Below are 16,083 nucleotides of genomic sequence, written 5' to 3'. Positions count from 1 at the left end.
CCCCAAAAACCTAAAGGGAAACTTTATATGCGCACAATCAGCATAGTGTTCTTTGCATCTTCTCTACACATTAATCATACAAGCCAGTTTCCATAGACAAAATCTGGACTCATTGCTAAACATATTGTTCCTCCATATGTTTAAGTTGCCGTGCACATGTTGCCTGGCCCCACAGTGAAGGACTGTGGAAAACCTCCTGCAGGTTATTTGTCAGCTGAACATCCATAATATGAATTTTGCTCCATCATATACCAAAGATACAATAAACTCATTGTCATGCTCAAGAAACTAGATTAAGATGAGCTGAGCTTTGTGACATGGCAAATCATCCCGTAGGATGCAGCCAGCAGAAGATGGGTACACTCTGGTTATAAAGGCAGCAACACTACGGCAACACTATGGCTGTGGCATTTAAACTATGCTCAGTTGGTATTTGGCTCAAAGTGTGCCAAGAACATAATCCCCGCACATCGCATAACCACCAGCTTGACCTGTAGATACAAGACAGAATAATTCCTTTCACGTTGTTTACACCGAATTCTGACCGTACCATCTGAACAATACAGAAGGAATCAAGCCTCATCAGACCAGGTAACGATTTTCCAATCTTCTTTTTGTGAACCCCTGTGAACTGTAGCCTCTGTTCTTAACTGAGAAGAGTAGCATCTGGTGTAATCTTCAGCTGCTATAGTCCAAAAATGGATGTGTTGTTCTTTCAGAGTTGCTCTTAATTTGGTTGTAAATTTGTCAACCCTATAAATGGTTGTGTGGAAAATCCCAGCAGATCAGAAGTTTCTGAAATACCCAGATCAACCCGTCAGGCTCCGAAAACTATTTCAGGTTCAAAGTCAGTTAAATGACCTTTCTCACACATTCTGGTGCTTGATTTTAACTTCACCAGGTTTTCTTGACCATGTCTATGTATCAAAATTGAGTTGCTGCCATTTAATTGGCTGATTAGATATTTGCATCATCAAGCTATTTAACAGGTATACCTAATACACAGGTATACCTATTGTACAGCCATAGTGAGCACCACAGAGGAGTGGAATCTAGGAAAGAAGCTGTCATAAACACAAAGAGGCTGTCACATGAAATTTGTCACCTGTCATTTGTGAGAGTGTGACATTATTTCAGGAGTGTTTGAGACGTTCTTGCATGTGTTCGAAAACAAGCTCCTCCAACACTTGCTTTTAAAGGAAAGTCTCTTAGACGAAAGATTTATATTAGAGGTGACAACAAGCATTAAATGTTGTCTGCTTTGGATAAATCCAACAGCTTCACTGTAGATAAGCTTAGAAGTACAGCTTTATCCAGTTCAATTGTACAATAAAATAAAATATAATAGCAAGTAATCTGGTAAATTTACAGCAGTTAAAAAAAAGTTGAACTAAGCAAATTTCTTTTCAGTTTAGCGTGTTCGTGAAGTGATCTATATTTACTAGTGGTCTTTCACTTCCTGACTACACAGTCACACTCTCTGTCATGCTGACGTCAGCCACCGATATAAAAACCTGTAAGCGCACACAGAGCACTGGACACAATGATTCACTTGAACCTCTCCATGGCACTTATAGCATTATTTGTGGCCTTTTGGACTATAGGATGCGTTAAAAGCTGCGGTGATCAACAGACTCAGATGAGTGGACGGTGTTGTAACAAGTGTCCCCCAGGTAAAAAAAAACAAACTTTTTTAAAAATCAGATGAGTGTCTTTCAATCTAATGTTTTGATTAGTTTGATCTAATTATTACAGTAGTGATCTGTTTGATGTAATGATCAGATTATGTGTTTAAGCTGAACTTTTTCGTTCAAGAATACTGAAAAATACTGAAAGTCGCTGATTTTAACTTTTTCCTGGTTTTAAAGGCACTTATGTAGAAGAGTTTTGCTCTGACAGACAACAAACTGCCTGCAAAGCCTGTCCAGACGGACATTTCTCACAACTTCCCAACCTCTTTGACAGATGTGAAAAATGTCAGACATGTCAGCGTAAGTTGAGAGAAGCTGAGAAGGCATTTACCAGAACTAGCAAAAGATGCAATATTGTGTTGAATTCAGTGGTTTCAATTCTTGTCTGTCTACAGATTATGCTGTGAAATGTACATCAACCACAAATGCAACCTGTAGTTGTGCCGCTGGTTTCCTGTGCTCCAACAGCATCTGTTCGACTTGTGTGAAAGACAAATGCGTCACAGGAGAGAAACCAAAAAGGACAGGTAAGAATGGACATTTTGAGTTTTTACAGCTACGAGTAAAATATATATCCTGCCACAAACACTGGTTTGACTATTGCATCTGTGTAATTGTGGATATTTAGACTAATCCCTTAAAAGTCAAGACATGTTTATTATTACATGATTAAAAAAGATCCATGTGAAAGAATTTTTTTTAATTTGTAATTTTATTCCACATCTGCTGTTCAACCTGAGCCTACTGATCAGGTGAAGGAGGAGCTGTTCATAATGTCAAGAGTGTTTAGCAAAGAGTGAATGCTCAGTTCCCTTTTGTCTTAAGCTGCAGTCCTTACTATATGTCATCAGATATATACTCATAAAACCTCATCACTAGACTCATGACTGACCTCACGGCGGAAACTGACGATAAATCACAGGATCTCCAAAGCTGACAAAATCTGTCACCCTATAACCACAAATGTCCCCCCCAAAGTATCTTTCATGTTTACTGAAATAGTATTTCTTTCTTTATTCCAGTCGTCTCCTCGAATGCAAGGGTGATAGAATATTCGTATCAGTGTGAAGCCATATGTGGCGAAAAACAATATTTCGATGTGCAAACGAATGACTGCAAACCACTGACACAGTAAGATCGATTTAAACAGCTTCTGCTGCAGTGATAAGTAAAAGAAGTTGTGAACATGCCAGTGATGTAAAAGCTTTGTGCTAAACAGGTGCAGCGTGCTGGGGTTTCCTGAAAGGTTTCCAGGGAACAGGACACACGACTCAATTTGTGACAGACCCGGTATGTACACATATTCACACATTTTATTGACACAGGCTGTAATTTGTTGATTGCTCAGCATGTAACACTTGTGATACACGACAACAGAACATAGTGACAATATGCTGCAATCAAGAAACTTAACTATGATTTGACTTTTCACCAGGGCCCAAAGACGGTGGAGACTTCATTCATGTGATCCTTGGCATTAGTGTCATTTTGCTGTCTCTCAGCCTCTTTCTGTTCATGTCCTACACATGTATAAAGTACCTAAGGATTCACACAGCAAGTAAGTTCATGGAAAATCATATCAGTATGTCAAAGTGGAATCACTGGCATGGGCAGATTTCCTTCCAAAAACCACATGTGGCATTTAAACAATCAAAATAAGTATTCATTAACAGAAGAAATTGATGTGACTCAACCTAAATATCACTGCTACTGCTCTTTTTAAAAAATACCATCATAAGGGGAACTTCCCAGAATTATTTTCATATATTTTTGTGACGTATCAACAGTAGAAAAAAAAAGATTCAAATGCAGATCATCAGATAAAAGGACTCATCTAAATTCCCACGGTGGCAGTTGGCTATAGAACTTTAATGCACTACAACTACTATAGTAGTCAATTACTGGACACTATAATATTTGCCTGCAAAGTCTGTCCAGAGGGACACTTCTCACAAGTTCACAACATCTTTGACAGGAGTGAAAATGCAACTGTAGTGAACATCATGCTATAGTGATATTATGATCATCACTGTACTATATATATGCCAGTTTACTGAAAAAATATTGATTTACATTGGAATATAATCTGATAGCCTATAAGAGCAGAATCAGGATGTACTCAGTTAAATTGTGCACATGTGACACTCCTTTTCTTCTTCTTCTTTTTAGAAATCCTCTAAGGCAGATTTAGTCAAACACATAAATACAAAAATTCTGTAGCACAAATTAACAGTTGCATTAATGTAGTTTATAAAGTGGGAAGTTTTTATAAATATATCTGTTAGCTGTGCCCACTTCTTGGATAAGCAAGAGGAAAAATGGATGGATGGATGGATGGATGGATGGATGGATGGATAGATGAGTTGTGTCTTACATTAAAGACATTCAAACCCTTGTGTGCATGGTGTCCACTACAGGGCAAAAAACCCCTAAATTAAGCTGGACATGTTTTAAGTCTGGTTTGGGAATATTAAAATAACCAAACCTCTCATTAAGTTAATAATAATTAAAGGTTAGTCTTAAAAGTCACATAACTTTTTTGAAAAAAAGTTGAGCATATTGTGATAAAACCTTTAATACAGTTACAAAGCTGATGGATAGTCAAACTCTAGCCATGATGTCCTTCTGTCAAAAACGTCAAAGTCTGCTTATCTTGCTCCCATTTCTCACTATGAAAAGTGATTAAGGTTATGCCACTTATTTGTTTAAAACAAATTGCACTATAGAACATCTGTAAGGCAATGGATGGAGCTCAGTGTATTATACTTTAGTTACATGGAAAGTCACTAATTTGCAGCAACACTTTGGATCGACTCCTCTCTGATGTTTCTATTTCACAGGAGTGAAATGTTTACAATAAATCTGCCTTTGTTTGCCTAAAATTTTGCATTTTGGTGATCAAATCAGAAAACTCCTGTGACTTGGAAAATGGAAAATGAAGTGGAAGTGAAGTGGAAAATGGGGGTGGCAGCAATGAAATGTGTGATGTTTATTATCGAATGCGTAGGTGTGCAGCGAGGAAATAATGTCATATTTCAACTAAATCATTGATGGTAATAATTCTCTCCCTGCTTTAGACCACAAACCCATGCTGGCTGTTCCTACTAACATCAGTGACTTTCACCTACCAAAGGAAGAGAGCGGGCTTCAGTTTGTCCAGGATGGATCCAAGGACAGTGACATTTGTGATCTAGAAAGCATTATTTTAAGATGATATTATAACTCTGTTCAATTACAGCCAGTATGCTAAAAATTATCTTGCTTGACATCAGTGCACAGGATCTAGAAGGGAAAGTGAAAAACATTTGTAGAACAGACTTGATGATTCCTTTTGATCTTTAGCATGACTTAAGCAGAAACACATATGTATGGATTCATATTTAAAACCTCACTTTGATGTGGTAATGAGTTTATCTCAAGTCTATACTTGAAATAGATGATTTCTTGCTGAATATTCAGGGGTATTGCAGTTTGGTCTGTAACACATGTGTTCGTCCCTGAGGTGGGCCTTGCAGTTTGTGCCCTTCTGGGATGAGTTACAGATGAGCTACACAAGTTTTTTATGCTTATTATACTGCAAATAAACACACTATTGGGAATGTTTTAGGTAGGTAGAGTTAAAGAAATTCTACAAACGAAAACAAATCTGGTTGGTTTATTTTGTTTCTGTAGTATAGCAAAACAGATAAATTGTAATCAGAATAAATTAAATGGTTTTAGTCATTTTTCCTTTGTTGATCTATTATATGATTAATGAAAAATCTGCACACATTTTGTCGTTACAAGAACTGCTTTTTAAAACATTGTTAAAGTTTGTCAAAAGCTGTCTTTAACAGTCAAGCTCCAACTGGATATCTATTAATTGCAACAGCACATGTTTGTTTCTTTTATGAATATATATTTCTTTTGTAACTGCATAATGACTGTTTTATAAATATTAATTATTTTTTATATATTTTTTCTGTTATCATGCTGCAATACTAGAGTTGTGAATTGTGTTTCTAGTTTTTAAGATAATTTATTTAATATATGTTATCATAGTTCTTCATTTTCATATTGCATATATATATATATATATATATATATATATATATTAAGTGACATTATTCAATGTCTCACCTTCAGTGGCAGTGGTTGTTGTAGTGTTGCTGTGACGTGCAGGCCGGGATATGCTATAATAAACGTGTGACTGTTGTTTTTTTGTTCATAAAAAGTTCTTATTGACAAAAAGAACGCAAACAGTGGGCGTTACACAAAGGGTGCACTTCTTCTGCGTCCCTGCGGAGGCGCTGATGAGCACGTTTTGGCTGATCGGTCATATGACAGCTGCTTTTGTCCCTCTTCGCTTCCCCACTGGAAAAACGGCACATCTGACAGGGAGGGAGACGAAACAGGTACCACCATCAGGGGAGCGCTGACCACCGACCTCAAGATGCTTGCACTAATAAACCGGCTTTTGGACTGGATCAAGTCTCTGTTTTGGAAGGAGGAGATGGAGTTGACGCTGGTCGGCCTGCAGTACTCGGGGAAAACAACATTTGTAAACGTGATCGCTGTAAGTCTCCAGCTGCTACTAGCCGCCTTGCTAGGATACGGCTAACAGCCTTAACTCGCATAATTGCATAGAGGTTACTAAGCTAGAAGTGGGCTAAACACTGTCCGGTTCTCTGGGGTGTGCTTTGCTCTGTTGGTGGAGCCAGCATCCATAACACACACCGCAGTCAAGAGGAGTTGCTGTTTTATATTTAGCTGTTTAGTTTTGCAACTTACCGGCTAGTAGGATGCAGTGTTATGGTCTAAACTCCAAAGCTCAAAAGCAGTATTTGACATAGTTTTACACGAAGGAGTTAAAAGCTGTCTGGAGTGCTTTAGTTACCAGGAAGTTAACGTAATAACACGCTGACAGTAACTGTTGACAGCGGTGCAGCCAAACTGGAAAGATCACTTATGTGTCATTGTAGTACAGGTGTCCTGTGAAAGGAGATGATCTGCCAAAAAATTATTGCGAGTGTTTAAACTAATGTAAATGAATTGGGCAGTGAAAAATGTACCACAATAACTTTTTTATTTCATATATTTATTTCATCTATAACATAACATATTCTACAGGTAATTTCTTCTTCTTCTTCTTCCTTTTAAATAAATAACCCCTTTGAAAATGATCCCGACTCCAACCTTTTTACCAATATAAGCAAATATATTGCACATAAAAACATAAACACACAAATCACTTTTTGGCACGACTGGTTTCCAAAATCATGAGGACAACTAACAGAGTCTGGGTGGGTTATCTTCTTTATTTTTTATATTTATTTTCTTGTATTTATAAAAGTCAGCTTCTCAGTTTCTGTAGCATTAATGCTTAAATGTGAGATTATAAAGCAGTGTCAGATTTCCATGACACATCTAAAAAAGGGACTAGATTAACACTGCACTTAAGTCAAGCACACGTAAACAAAAGGAGAAGACATTTTTGCACTCATGTAAAAAAGACACAAAAACACAACAGCAGATTGTAGCTTCTTGGTAGGGGTGTTGGTTTCTCATGTAACTTTGCAGTTATTTCTCAAAGACTGGTGGGGCAATCCAGGTTGCCTTATTATTGCTAAAATGGGTTTCTTTCTTTTTTCCCCCTAACCTTTGGTTGTTTTAGTTTCACATATGGGGCCCTAGTGAGTGTGGCAACAGATGGCAGGCATGCCTTTTACTCCATCAGCTGTCAGATAACCAATCAGATTAAATGTATCTGGTGTAGGCAAGGTCTGATTGGTGCAGCCTTTCGTCTTAAAACGAAATAGCTTCAGATCAGTCAGGATTCATTCTGTACTTTTGTCTAATGTGCATCTTGTGTGTGTTTATGTAACAGTTGTTATCAAAAGTATGGATGAGTAATCAATTTTCAAAGAGATATGTTGCCGGGATGTTAGAGGAAGCTCTTTAAAAACATTTGTGCACTTGAGATGTTTATCTACGCTGCCAGAGTTAAAAACAAGTATGCACTTCCTCTGCTAAACCTTGGCATTCTGGTTTCTGGCTGGTGTATTTTTATGTTTTTAATCAGTTTTACTAGGTGATAGTCAGTGTATTGATGATGTATAACCTCTGCTTTCAAAAAAATTCTCAATCATTTATTTGCTACGGCCACTAATTCAATATTGGTATTCTACTATTATGTGAGCTCAGTTTTATACATTGTATATTTATGTGTTGGTCCTTTTTGTTACGCAAACACTCAGGCTACTGGAAGTTGTGAAATTTTTTATTTTTTTTTAAAGAATATATTTATTAAATTAGGTTAAAGTGAAAGTAATTCTTTCTAAAGACTCCGACTTGCACAGTTGAAACACTTAAAAGAAACACTGAATTGTGCTGAGGTTATATGCGTGCTGAAAAAAACCGATTTTTATCAGGCATTTACTGCGAAGAAGACGACATCTCTATAGAAATTTTCTTTGGTGCCCACACTTATCTGGTGATATCAAGGTTTTTGGGGTTGGAACGTACTCTTCCCCTTCCTTTACGCTGAGTAAATGAAAAAAATACCCTACCAGACACTAACAATAGAGTTCATGAGTAGTTATGCAGGGGTGGTTCCGCCTTTCTCAGTCATAAGACCGTTCACTCATTTCCACTTAGCTTTGTCAGGTGACTCTGGCGAGTCATGTGCTGTGAAATGTTCGTGCACCCGGCAGTGCAGGTTCACGAAGCATGGAGAAGGATATCTGCAGCTTGTGAACTTAAAAGGGAAATTCCACTGATTTTTCATACACAAACACATTTTTCTTTCCACTGCAGTTTACACAAAGCATTAACAAAAGGCCAATCACAAAAAACCTAAACGTTTTATTTTATTGTCATTTCAATAAAATGATTCACTCTGTTTATTTTTTTCTTTTATGATACTCAAATTAGAGTCAACTTTGAATGTTTTACTTTTTATAGTCCCTTCCTCCTTTGCAATAAAGACTCAGTGAAAACACTTTTATGATTGGATTATTCCTCATGAATGAATCAAAAACAACGTTAAACATTAAAGCTGTGGTTTTACCTTAGGATGCCGTTATGTCAGTCACGCTTTCATAAGCTACCATAAGTTATAAATTGCTTGTTAAAGGTCACTTGAAGTTTAAATGTAAAAACTTATAAACGTTTCTTAGAACTGCCACTTAATTTGTAATCCGCAGCGTGTATTTCCATGCAGCATGTTGCTATGCATTTCTTATAAGCACACAGCTTAATGTATATGACTCCTGTTTTTTTAAGGAAGTTAATCAGTGCAGCACACATGCAGTATATATGTGAGTGACCAGTTGCGCTGTTATACTTGGTTATATAGTGCAGATGTTGTAAAATGTGCATTTGAAATTACTGTTTTTTTTTTTTCTTTTAATAAATGATAAACTTGTCTTTCCTTTCAGTCTGGGCATTTCAGTGAAGATATGATTCCTACAGTCGGGTTCAACATGAGGAAGGTCACTAAAGGAAATGTCACGATCAAGGTTCAGTTTTAATCTAACTGGTAAAACAAAACCCATCCCCAGAGTGGTTTTAGGAAAAGTTATCTAAAGGTTTGGTCTTAATTCTGTAGATCTGGGATATAGGAGGGCAGCCGAGGTTCAGGAGCATGTGGGAGCGTTACTGTCGGGGAGTTAATGCAATCGTGTGAGTATCCCCGACTGCCTTTCATACCTTTTGTTTCATAAAACAAACACTATTGTTGTTAAATGATGACTAATTTTGATTTTGATCTTGTCAAGGTACATGGTTGACGCTGCAGATCGAGAAAAGGTGGAGGCATCGAGAAATGAGCTTCATAATTTATTAGACAAACCTCAGTTGCAAGGAATTCCCGTAAGTGTTCCACTTAAACCAATTTAGATATTTGTGTGATTTCAGAAGCAGTAACAGAGATCTGTGTGTGACTTCTCTGGATTACTCCACTGGAGTTTCAGAGTTCAAATTTAACCTGCCCTTTTTTAGGTTTTGGTACTGGGTAACAAAAGGGATCTCCCCACTGCACTAGACGAGAAGCAGCTCATTGAGAAAATGTAAGTGGAAAAATCTTGAAGGCATTTCAACTTTTCATCAGTGCATTGTAGGTTCTTAATATCAGACGTGTTCGCAGTTTTTCATCTCGTTTTGTTTTTTAAAGAACCGTTAGGATGCTTTTCTCATGTATATCTCTTGGTAAAGGGGAACTGTCTTTATTTATATCCAGCTGTAATCTTACTGGTTTCCTCTCCTGTCAAGTTGTCAAAAATGTGCTGAGACTCTTACTAGTACTACTTTAACGCTGTCATTTTCAAACTGTGGTGTGGACGCCCCCTGGGTTTCTTTTAGGGCCATTGCAGGGCTTGTATGGCTGACTGGTGAAAGGGGAATAAATCTGCTCTATGTACCTTTACTTTAAATTAAATTGTCTTAAAATGTAGGGATTGGTTATATATAAATAACTATTCTTTACCTTTCTAGGAATCTGTCAGCTATACAGGACAGGGAGATATGCTGTTACTCTATTTCCTGCAAAGAGAAAGACAACATTGGTAAGTTGTGGCATTATTTCTTACAATCGTTTGATTTCTTTGTTGCAGTACTAAATCTGACCCTGCATATTTCTATTTATGCATTTATTTGCAGATATCACACTTCAGTGGCTCATCCAGCACTCAAAGTCACGCAGGAGCTGAAAAAACCCAAGTTGTTTTCCAGCTGTTATTGCCCTGTTACCGTCATGTCACACCCTCATCACTCTGCAATGATGTACAGTCGTATCCTCACCTGCACTTCACCGTGCTGCACTGTTTTGCTTGTGTGACTTTTTTTTTTTTTTTGCATTTTACCTTTTTTTTAATATTCTTAAACAAATCCCAACAATGCACTACAACAATTCTGGTACCGAACTTTAAGAAAGAAATTGGCATTATACATCTTGTAAAGCTGTACTTTAATTAGGAGTGAGAAACTATTTTTAAGCTACCTTTTTGTGTCTTCAGGCATTACACAGTTGATGCTGCCAGGTAGCTTGTAACATCATCTTCTTCTAGGAGGGTTTATTCAGTTCAACAGATCTCACAGTATGATGAGGTTCTTCAGACAGTCAGGTATGATGCTTAGAAACGGCTGATGTGAACACGCAGGTTTCCCTCTTTCTGCCTAGCTCGGCTCTGTGATCATCTTGACTGTCAGCCTTCCCTTGATCAGGTTTTCTCCTTTCAAAGATGTGCCAGTTGTTTTAGAAAATGCGCATTTAAGCAAGTCAGTTGAAGCAGATCTGTAAAAAATATCAAGCTAGTATGATTTTTACTGAAATGGGATGTGTGTGTATGAATATATGATTCTATTTAAAGTTCTGAATGTACTAAAAGCAACGCTGTATGGGGTTGTGTGGTTCATATTGGCCTCTATTTGTAATTAGCCTCAGTGGAACAATGTCCTTTTGTGCTGCCTCAAAGCTGAGAGAGAGGCAGGATTTAAAGTGCCTTGTGCAGTGTCTCTTCTCTGAAGCAAAGCAGCATGCAAGGTGTGCCTACAGTAACATCATAAAAACACCACTTCAATGTATTCTAGAATAAAAAAGGCATGCTTTTTAATTTAAACACTGTTTTGTTTTGTTTTTCTCTTGTCCTTTGGTTTGATATTCTACCTAGTTGAACAGAATGTACTCATCAAAACAACAGTCACTGTATGGGGGTGGGGGAAAACATTAATATGCTCTTTTATATGAAGTACTACAGTCATGGTAAAAAGAAGGTGCACCCTCTTTCAGTGGAAAGAATTTATGTATCAGGACAGGATAAAAATAATCTCCTTAGCAGGTCTTAAAATAAGGTCAATACAACCTCAGATGAACTACAAAACATGACATGTTGCACTGTGTCGTTATTTATTTAACAAAAACTAAGCCGAAATGCAGGAGTGTGAAAACTAATTACACGCCATGATTCAGCAGCTTTTAGAACAACTTTAAAAAGTATTATCCTGAAGTAACTATTTTCTGTGTGACTTCATCATTGTTGCGGAGGATCTTTGTCTTTATAAAGGTTTGCCTGCATGTGCCTATGTACAAATCTCTTAAGATCCCATTGCAACACCTTGATCCTTTTTCAGCCACTCTGCTGTAGGTTTGCTGCTGTCGCATGACCCAGTTTCAGCCAAGTCTTACGTGTTAGACCGCCGACTTCACATTTGACTCTAAATACTTTAGCGTATTGAAGAGATCATGGTTGACTCAGAGAATACTACGTTCCTGTGGCTGCGAAACTATTCCAAGTTATCACCAGCCAACAGGTGATAACAACAGTTTGGCAGTTGGTGTAGGGTTTTTGACTTTTGTCAAACGTAGTGCTGTGCAGGGCCAACAATTCCATGTTGGTCTTATCTATCTAAAGGACATTGTTCCAGAAATCTTGTGTTTTGTTCAGCTGTAATGTTGCAAACCTAGGTCATGGGAACCCTTATAAACAAACTTTATTTGTTCCGTCTTTTAAAAAAAAAATTGTACTGTCATGAACTTTTATATTTGACATCATAACTGAGTACTGCAGAGTCTGAGGTGTCTTTTGCAGTTTCTCTTGGCGTTATATCGTTTGACTGTTGGGTGAATTTGCGTGAGATTATTTGGAAATGATCTTCAGCAACAGTTACTTCTTTAACATTATTGTTGATTAATTTCTTTATATTTGTTAGTCTGCCAAATCAATCAATGTACTTGCCAAAACCTTTGCTTTAATAGAGGTGCTCACACTTTCTAATGATCAGTTAAACAAGTGCATTTGATTATGAACACCTTGTTGAAACTTTCCCTCTTAATTCCTATGGAAGCAGTAAGGGTGTATTTATTTACTTATTCACACACTGCTTCTGCATTTTGGTTTAGTTTTTGTGAAAAAAATAATGACATGATGTAATATTGCATGTTTTGAAATTCATCTGCGGTTGTATTGACCCAGTTTAAAGAACTGCTAAGGAGCAGTTTTTCATTATTGTTATTATTATATTCTAATATGTAAAACCAAAGACATGCAGCTTGTGGGGATAGGTTAATTGATTAATCCAAATTGTCACTAGGTGTGAATGTGCGAGTGAATGTGAGTGTGAATGGTTGTCTGTCCCTGTGTGTTGGCCCTGCGACAGACTGGCGACCTGTCCAGGGTGTACCCCGCCTCTCGCCCTATGACAGCTGGGATAGGCTCCAGCGCCCCCCGCGACCCTGAAAAAGGATAAGCGGAAGCGAATGGATGGATGGATGTAAAACCTCAGGATATACTTTTCTTTTTTTGCCATGACTACATACCAAAAAGCTCTACATAGCTGTTATCAATTACCTAGCCTATTATACCTGTGATCAGATCTATATCAGGTGACCCTTGGTAGGGTTTACAGGTCAGCATACTCACTTAGTGTAGTAATACAGTAAAATCAGGTACAAGGTCCTACATACGGTCAAAGCCATGTGCTTGTATGCATATAGTATTTGTTGTGGTTGAGTTGCTCTGCAGCTCGTATTCAGCGGATAAGTCAAAACAGCTTTATTTTTTTTAATTTTTTTTTTACCATTTAATTACGATAATGTTCTAATTGATGGCTTGTTAACCAATAAAAAGAGCGTATTAATTCTGGGGATCTTTGAAAGCATTTAAAGATATAGAACAAAATGTTCATTTTTCCCCCTTTTTTTCCAATATATTTACATTTAATTGACCTTTCCAACTTTACATCTTTCGAAATGTAAATAATTTCTCGGTTTGAAAACTAAATGTTTCACTCTTGTGGCTCTTTCTTATTGGCGTACAAATCTGGAATGCCACGAAACGCACCGTCGAGATTGACATCTCTACGACCAATCACTAGTAGAACCCGCTGACGCGACACCAATCGCCTATCAGGATGTGGGAGGAGCTGGTTTGTTGACAGGAAATGCGAGGCGGACTCACTTCCACAACCCCTTCTCGCCTGTAGTTCAGCCGGACAAACAGCGGGCTGACAGTTGGTCATCCCTCTGAGGTATGTGGACTTAAACTATGCGTTTCAAGACCGACGCGGGGCAAAGATGCAATGGAGGTCAATACTTGTTGGTCTTGTCGTATTGAGACTGTCTCTCAGCTGCATGCTGTGGCTAGCTTTCGGACTGGGACCTAGCTGGGGGTTCAACTTCCATCTCGGTTTCAATTTGCACAAACTGGACTTGCTGTTCAGGGAGGAAAAGGAGACCGAGCCGCGAGATAACTCGTGGTCTGAACGAATACACGGCCCCAGATATGAAGAGACGGAGACCACCTGTGCGTCGGCGGGAGAGGAGTCCCCAAAGAGGTCCTACCTGAGCTTCTTCGATGGCAACAAGGACGAGTACGTGCGGAGATACAGCTCTTTCCCGGACACACTAAAGGCCAAAATGAAAGACATGGCCAAAGAAATGTTCTACTTCGGATATGACAATTATATGAAATATGCCTTTCCCGAGGACGAGCTGAATCCAATTGACTGTGAAGGGAGGGGTCCAGACGTGCAAAACCCGTGAGTCATTCACTGTTACCCCGATTACCTGAACTGACTGGACCTGCTACTGTGAAATGCAGTTCACGCTTCCAGGCGCTCAGTTATCTTAACTGTCTTCTGCACATTGCAGTTTGCATGCAGTTGTAATCAAACTGGCTTGTAGTAAAATGTCGCTGCTCAAGAATCACTCAAGAACGGGTCAGGGTTTACAAGTGGGAACCGGAGGAGAGTTCAAACCATGTTTTCTCTAAATAGAAAGCATTTACATAATTCTTATTATTTTGTGGCAATGCCAGCCTAGGTCAGATGACTCTCACTGAACAGTCCTGTACTTTCCAAGCTTAAAGAGTCTTAACAGGGATCCTGTGGGTTTCTGTGAAGTATAGCCTGTTTTTCTTCATAACATATTCAAAATTATGAAATCAAATGATCTCAAGAAAATGTATAGTTTAAGAAAAACGGAGTGAAACAACTATTTTACCCTCATGTTTGTCTTGAATTAATCAGTAAGTGTTATTTCCGAGGTTGGGTGACATATACTTGTTTGTTTTCTGACAAAGCCTCTAGATCCTGGAGAGATTTAGTCTACAGTCTTGTTTCTCCAAAACTGAGTCTGATACTGAGCAAAAAGCTCCAAAGCCTGCTATAGTTTTCCAAATCATTTAAACTTTGTTTAATTAAAAACTTACTTACTGATGCAGTTGTGATCATATCTGCCACTGCTGAGTCAGCAGTGCTATCCATCAGCTTTCCCTTCAGTCCCTTTAAAAGAAACAATGCTTTTCAAACTGTAACAGGTTTTCCCTTCAGCTGGAACTACACGCAGAACTACAACTAGATACTTCATTGTTCTCAAAGGAAATTTTGACATTTAGTAGCTTGTGAATGACAGAGCATTAAACACAAAAGCCACCAAATACAGATTTGAATAGGGAAACTAGAGGAATATTATAATGGAGTAACCAAAGGTTGTGCAAAACTACAAAAGCGAATAGATGGTACCTCACTAATGAGAGATGTCCCTGTTGTAAGATATGCAACTAGTATGATGTGTGAGGTATGCTAAAGTGTAGGTAGTGCAAAGGGTGATCCCCATACAAAAACATTACAGGATGCATTCGCAATGCAAGAATTATTACCACTGTAAAGAAAACTGTCAGAAAACTGGACAAAAAGTGTAAATGTGTTTGTGCATAGCACTGATATAGCCAATATCAAGACTATCTGATGCAGAAAATTATGCTGATAAGGCAGCATCTCTGACTCCTTTCCTCTTCTGTGATGCGTTCAAGAGCTTTATGGTTCAAGGCAGAATAGATTTCCTCAATCAGTCAGCTGTATCAGAAAAAGTTTTGAGATATATCACTAACATTAAGAGAAATTTTGTGTGTGGGGGGGGGAGGGACTTTCTCAAGTGTTTTCTAAGACAAGAAGGGATTTTATCATTTTTAATGGCTGGTTCCTTTTCATGACACCAAAATGATCGATGATTATCTGCAAATTATTTTATAATTAATAATTTTGAGTTGCCCTGTTGTGAGCTGCACTGATAAATAAGTATTCATGTTTTAATACCCTCTTATCAGTCCTACACTGTTTATGTTGTCAAATCAGAAGAAAAATCCCTACTTAATGGTAGAGCTGGGCGATAGAACGATAACGATATGTATCGCGATATAACTTTTTCTCGATAGAAAAATTAAACTATTGCGATAGACCTCGCCGCTCTTGTCCTCTTTAAAAAAAGAAAAAAAAGAAAAAAAAAGAACAGCCAATCCAAATTAAGTAGCGCAGAGCCTAACCAATCACAGCCGCAGCGTCACCTCACGTGACTTGTTACGTACAGCACAAGTGCCAAGCCGCACATGTGTATTTGTTTGGGAAGCAGCCAGCCACC

At 38.1% G+C, this 16,083-nt stretch overlaps 3 protein-coding genes across 3 annotated transcripts in view; all 3 read left to right on the top strand.

The window, feature by feature from the left end:
* Positions 1-1,552: 1,552 nt before the first annotated feature.
* Positions 1,553-5,552, top strand: LOC102215028 (tumor necrosis factor receptor superfamily member 3-like). The gene is made up of 7 exons (XM_005724531.1): positions 1,553-1,673; positions 1,869-1,991; positions 2,087-2,218; positions 2,714-2,822; positions 2,911-2,981; positions 3,127-3,249; positions 4,769-5,552. Exons 1-7 carry the CDS (start codon positions 1,565-1,567, stop codon positions 4,903-4,905), a joined length of 804 nt encoding a protein of 267 aa, XP_005724588.1. The 5' UTR covers positions 1,553-1,564; the 3' UTR covers positions 4,906-5,552.
* Positions 5,553-5,933: 381 nt separating this feature from the next.
* On the top strand, positions 5,934-11,287 carry arl8ba (ADP-ribosylation factor-like 8Ba). The gene is made up of 7 exons (XM_005724530.1): positions 5,934-6,246; positions 9,110-9,190; positions 9,280-9,353; positions 9,449-9,542; positions 9,672-9,739; positions 10,164-10,234; positions 10,329-11,287. Exons 1-7 carry the CDS (start codon positions 6,124-6,126, stop codon positions 10,376-10,378), a joined length of 561 nt encoding a protein of 186 aa, XP_005724587.1. The 5' UTR covers positions 5,934-6,123; the 3' UTR covers positions 10,379-11,287.
* A 2,032-nt stretch (positions 11,288-13,319) lies between these two features.
* The window catches only part of edem1 (ER degradation enhancer, mannosidase alpha-like 1), an 11,508-nt gene continuing 8,744 nt past the window's right edge, over positions 13,320-16,083 (top strand). The window contains exon 1 of the mRNA XM_005724529.2: positions 13,320-14,204. Within this exon, the coding sequence (XP_005724586.1) occupies positions 13,741-14,204 (464 nt within the window). The 5' untranslated portion in view covers positions 13,320-13,740. The remainder of the gene's footprint in view (positions 14,205-16,083) is intronic.

Source organism: Pundamilia nyererei, unplaced genomic scaffold, assembly GCF_000239375.1.
Source record: "Pundamilia nyererei isolate P.nyererei 1_Seehausen unplaced genomic scaffold, PunNye1.0 scaffold00012, whole genome shotgun sequence".
Classification (NCBI taxonomy): domain Eukaryota; kingdom Metazoa; phylum Chordata; class Actinopteri; order Cichliformes; family Cichlidae; genus Pundamilia; species Pundamilia nyererei.
This window is presented reverse-complemented; position numbering and strand designations above follow the sequence as displayed.

Coding starts and splice junctions, on each gene's coding strand:
- LOC102215028 (XM_005724531.1), top strand. CDS start 1,565: ATGGCACTTATAGCATTATTTGTGGCCTTTTGGACTATAGGATGCGTT. Junction 1,992..2,086: donor AAAATGTCAGACATGTCAGC/GTAAGTTGAGAG, acceptor GTCTGTCTACAG/ATTATGCTGTGAAATGTACA. Junction 3,250..4,768: donor CCTAAGGATTCACACAGCAA/GTAAGTTCATGG, acceptor TCCCTGCTTTAG/ACCACAAACCCATGCTGGCT.
- arl8ba (XM_005724530.1), top strand. CDS start 6,124: ATGCTTGCACTAATAAACCGGCTTTTGGACTGGATCAAGTCTCTGTTT. Junction 6,247..9,109: donor CATTTGTAAACGTGATCGCT/GTAAGTCTCCAG, acceptor CTTTCCTTTCAG/TCTGGGCATTTCAGTGAAGA. Junction 9,740..10,163: donor AAGCAGCTCATTGAGAAAAT/GTAAGTGGAAAA, acceptor TTACCTTTCTAG/GAATCTGTCAGCTATACAGG.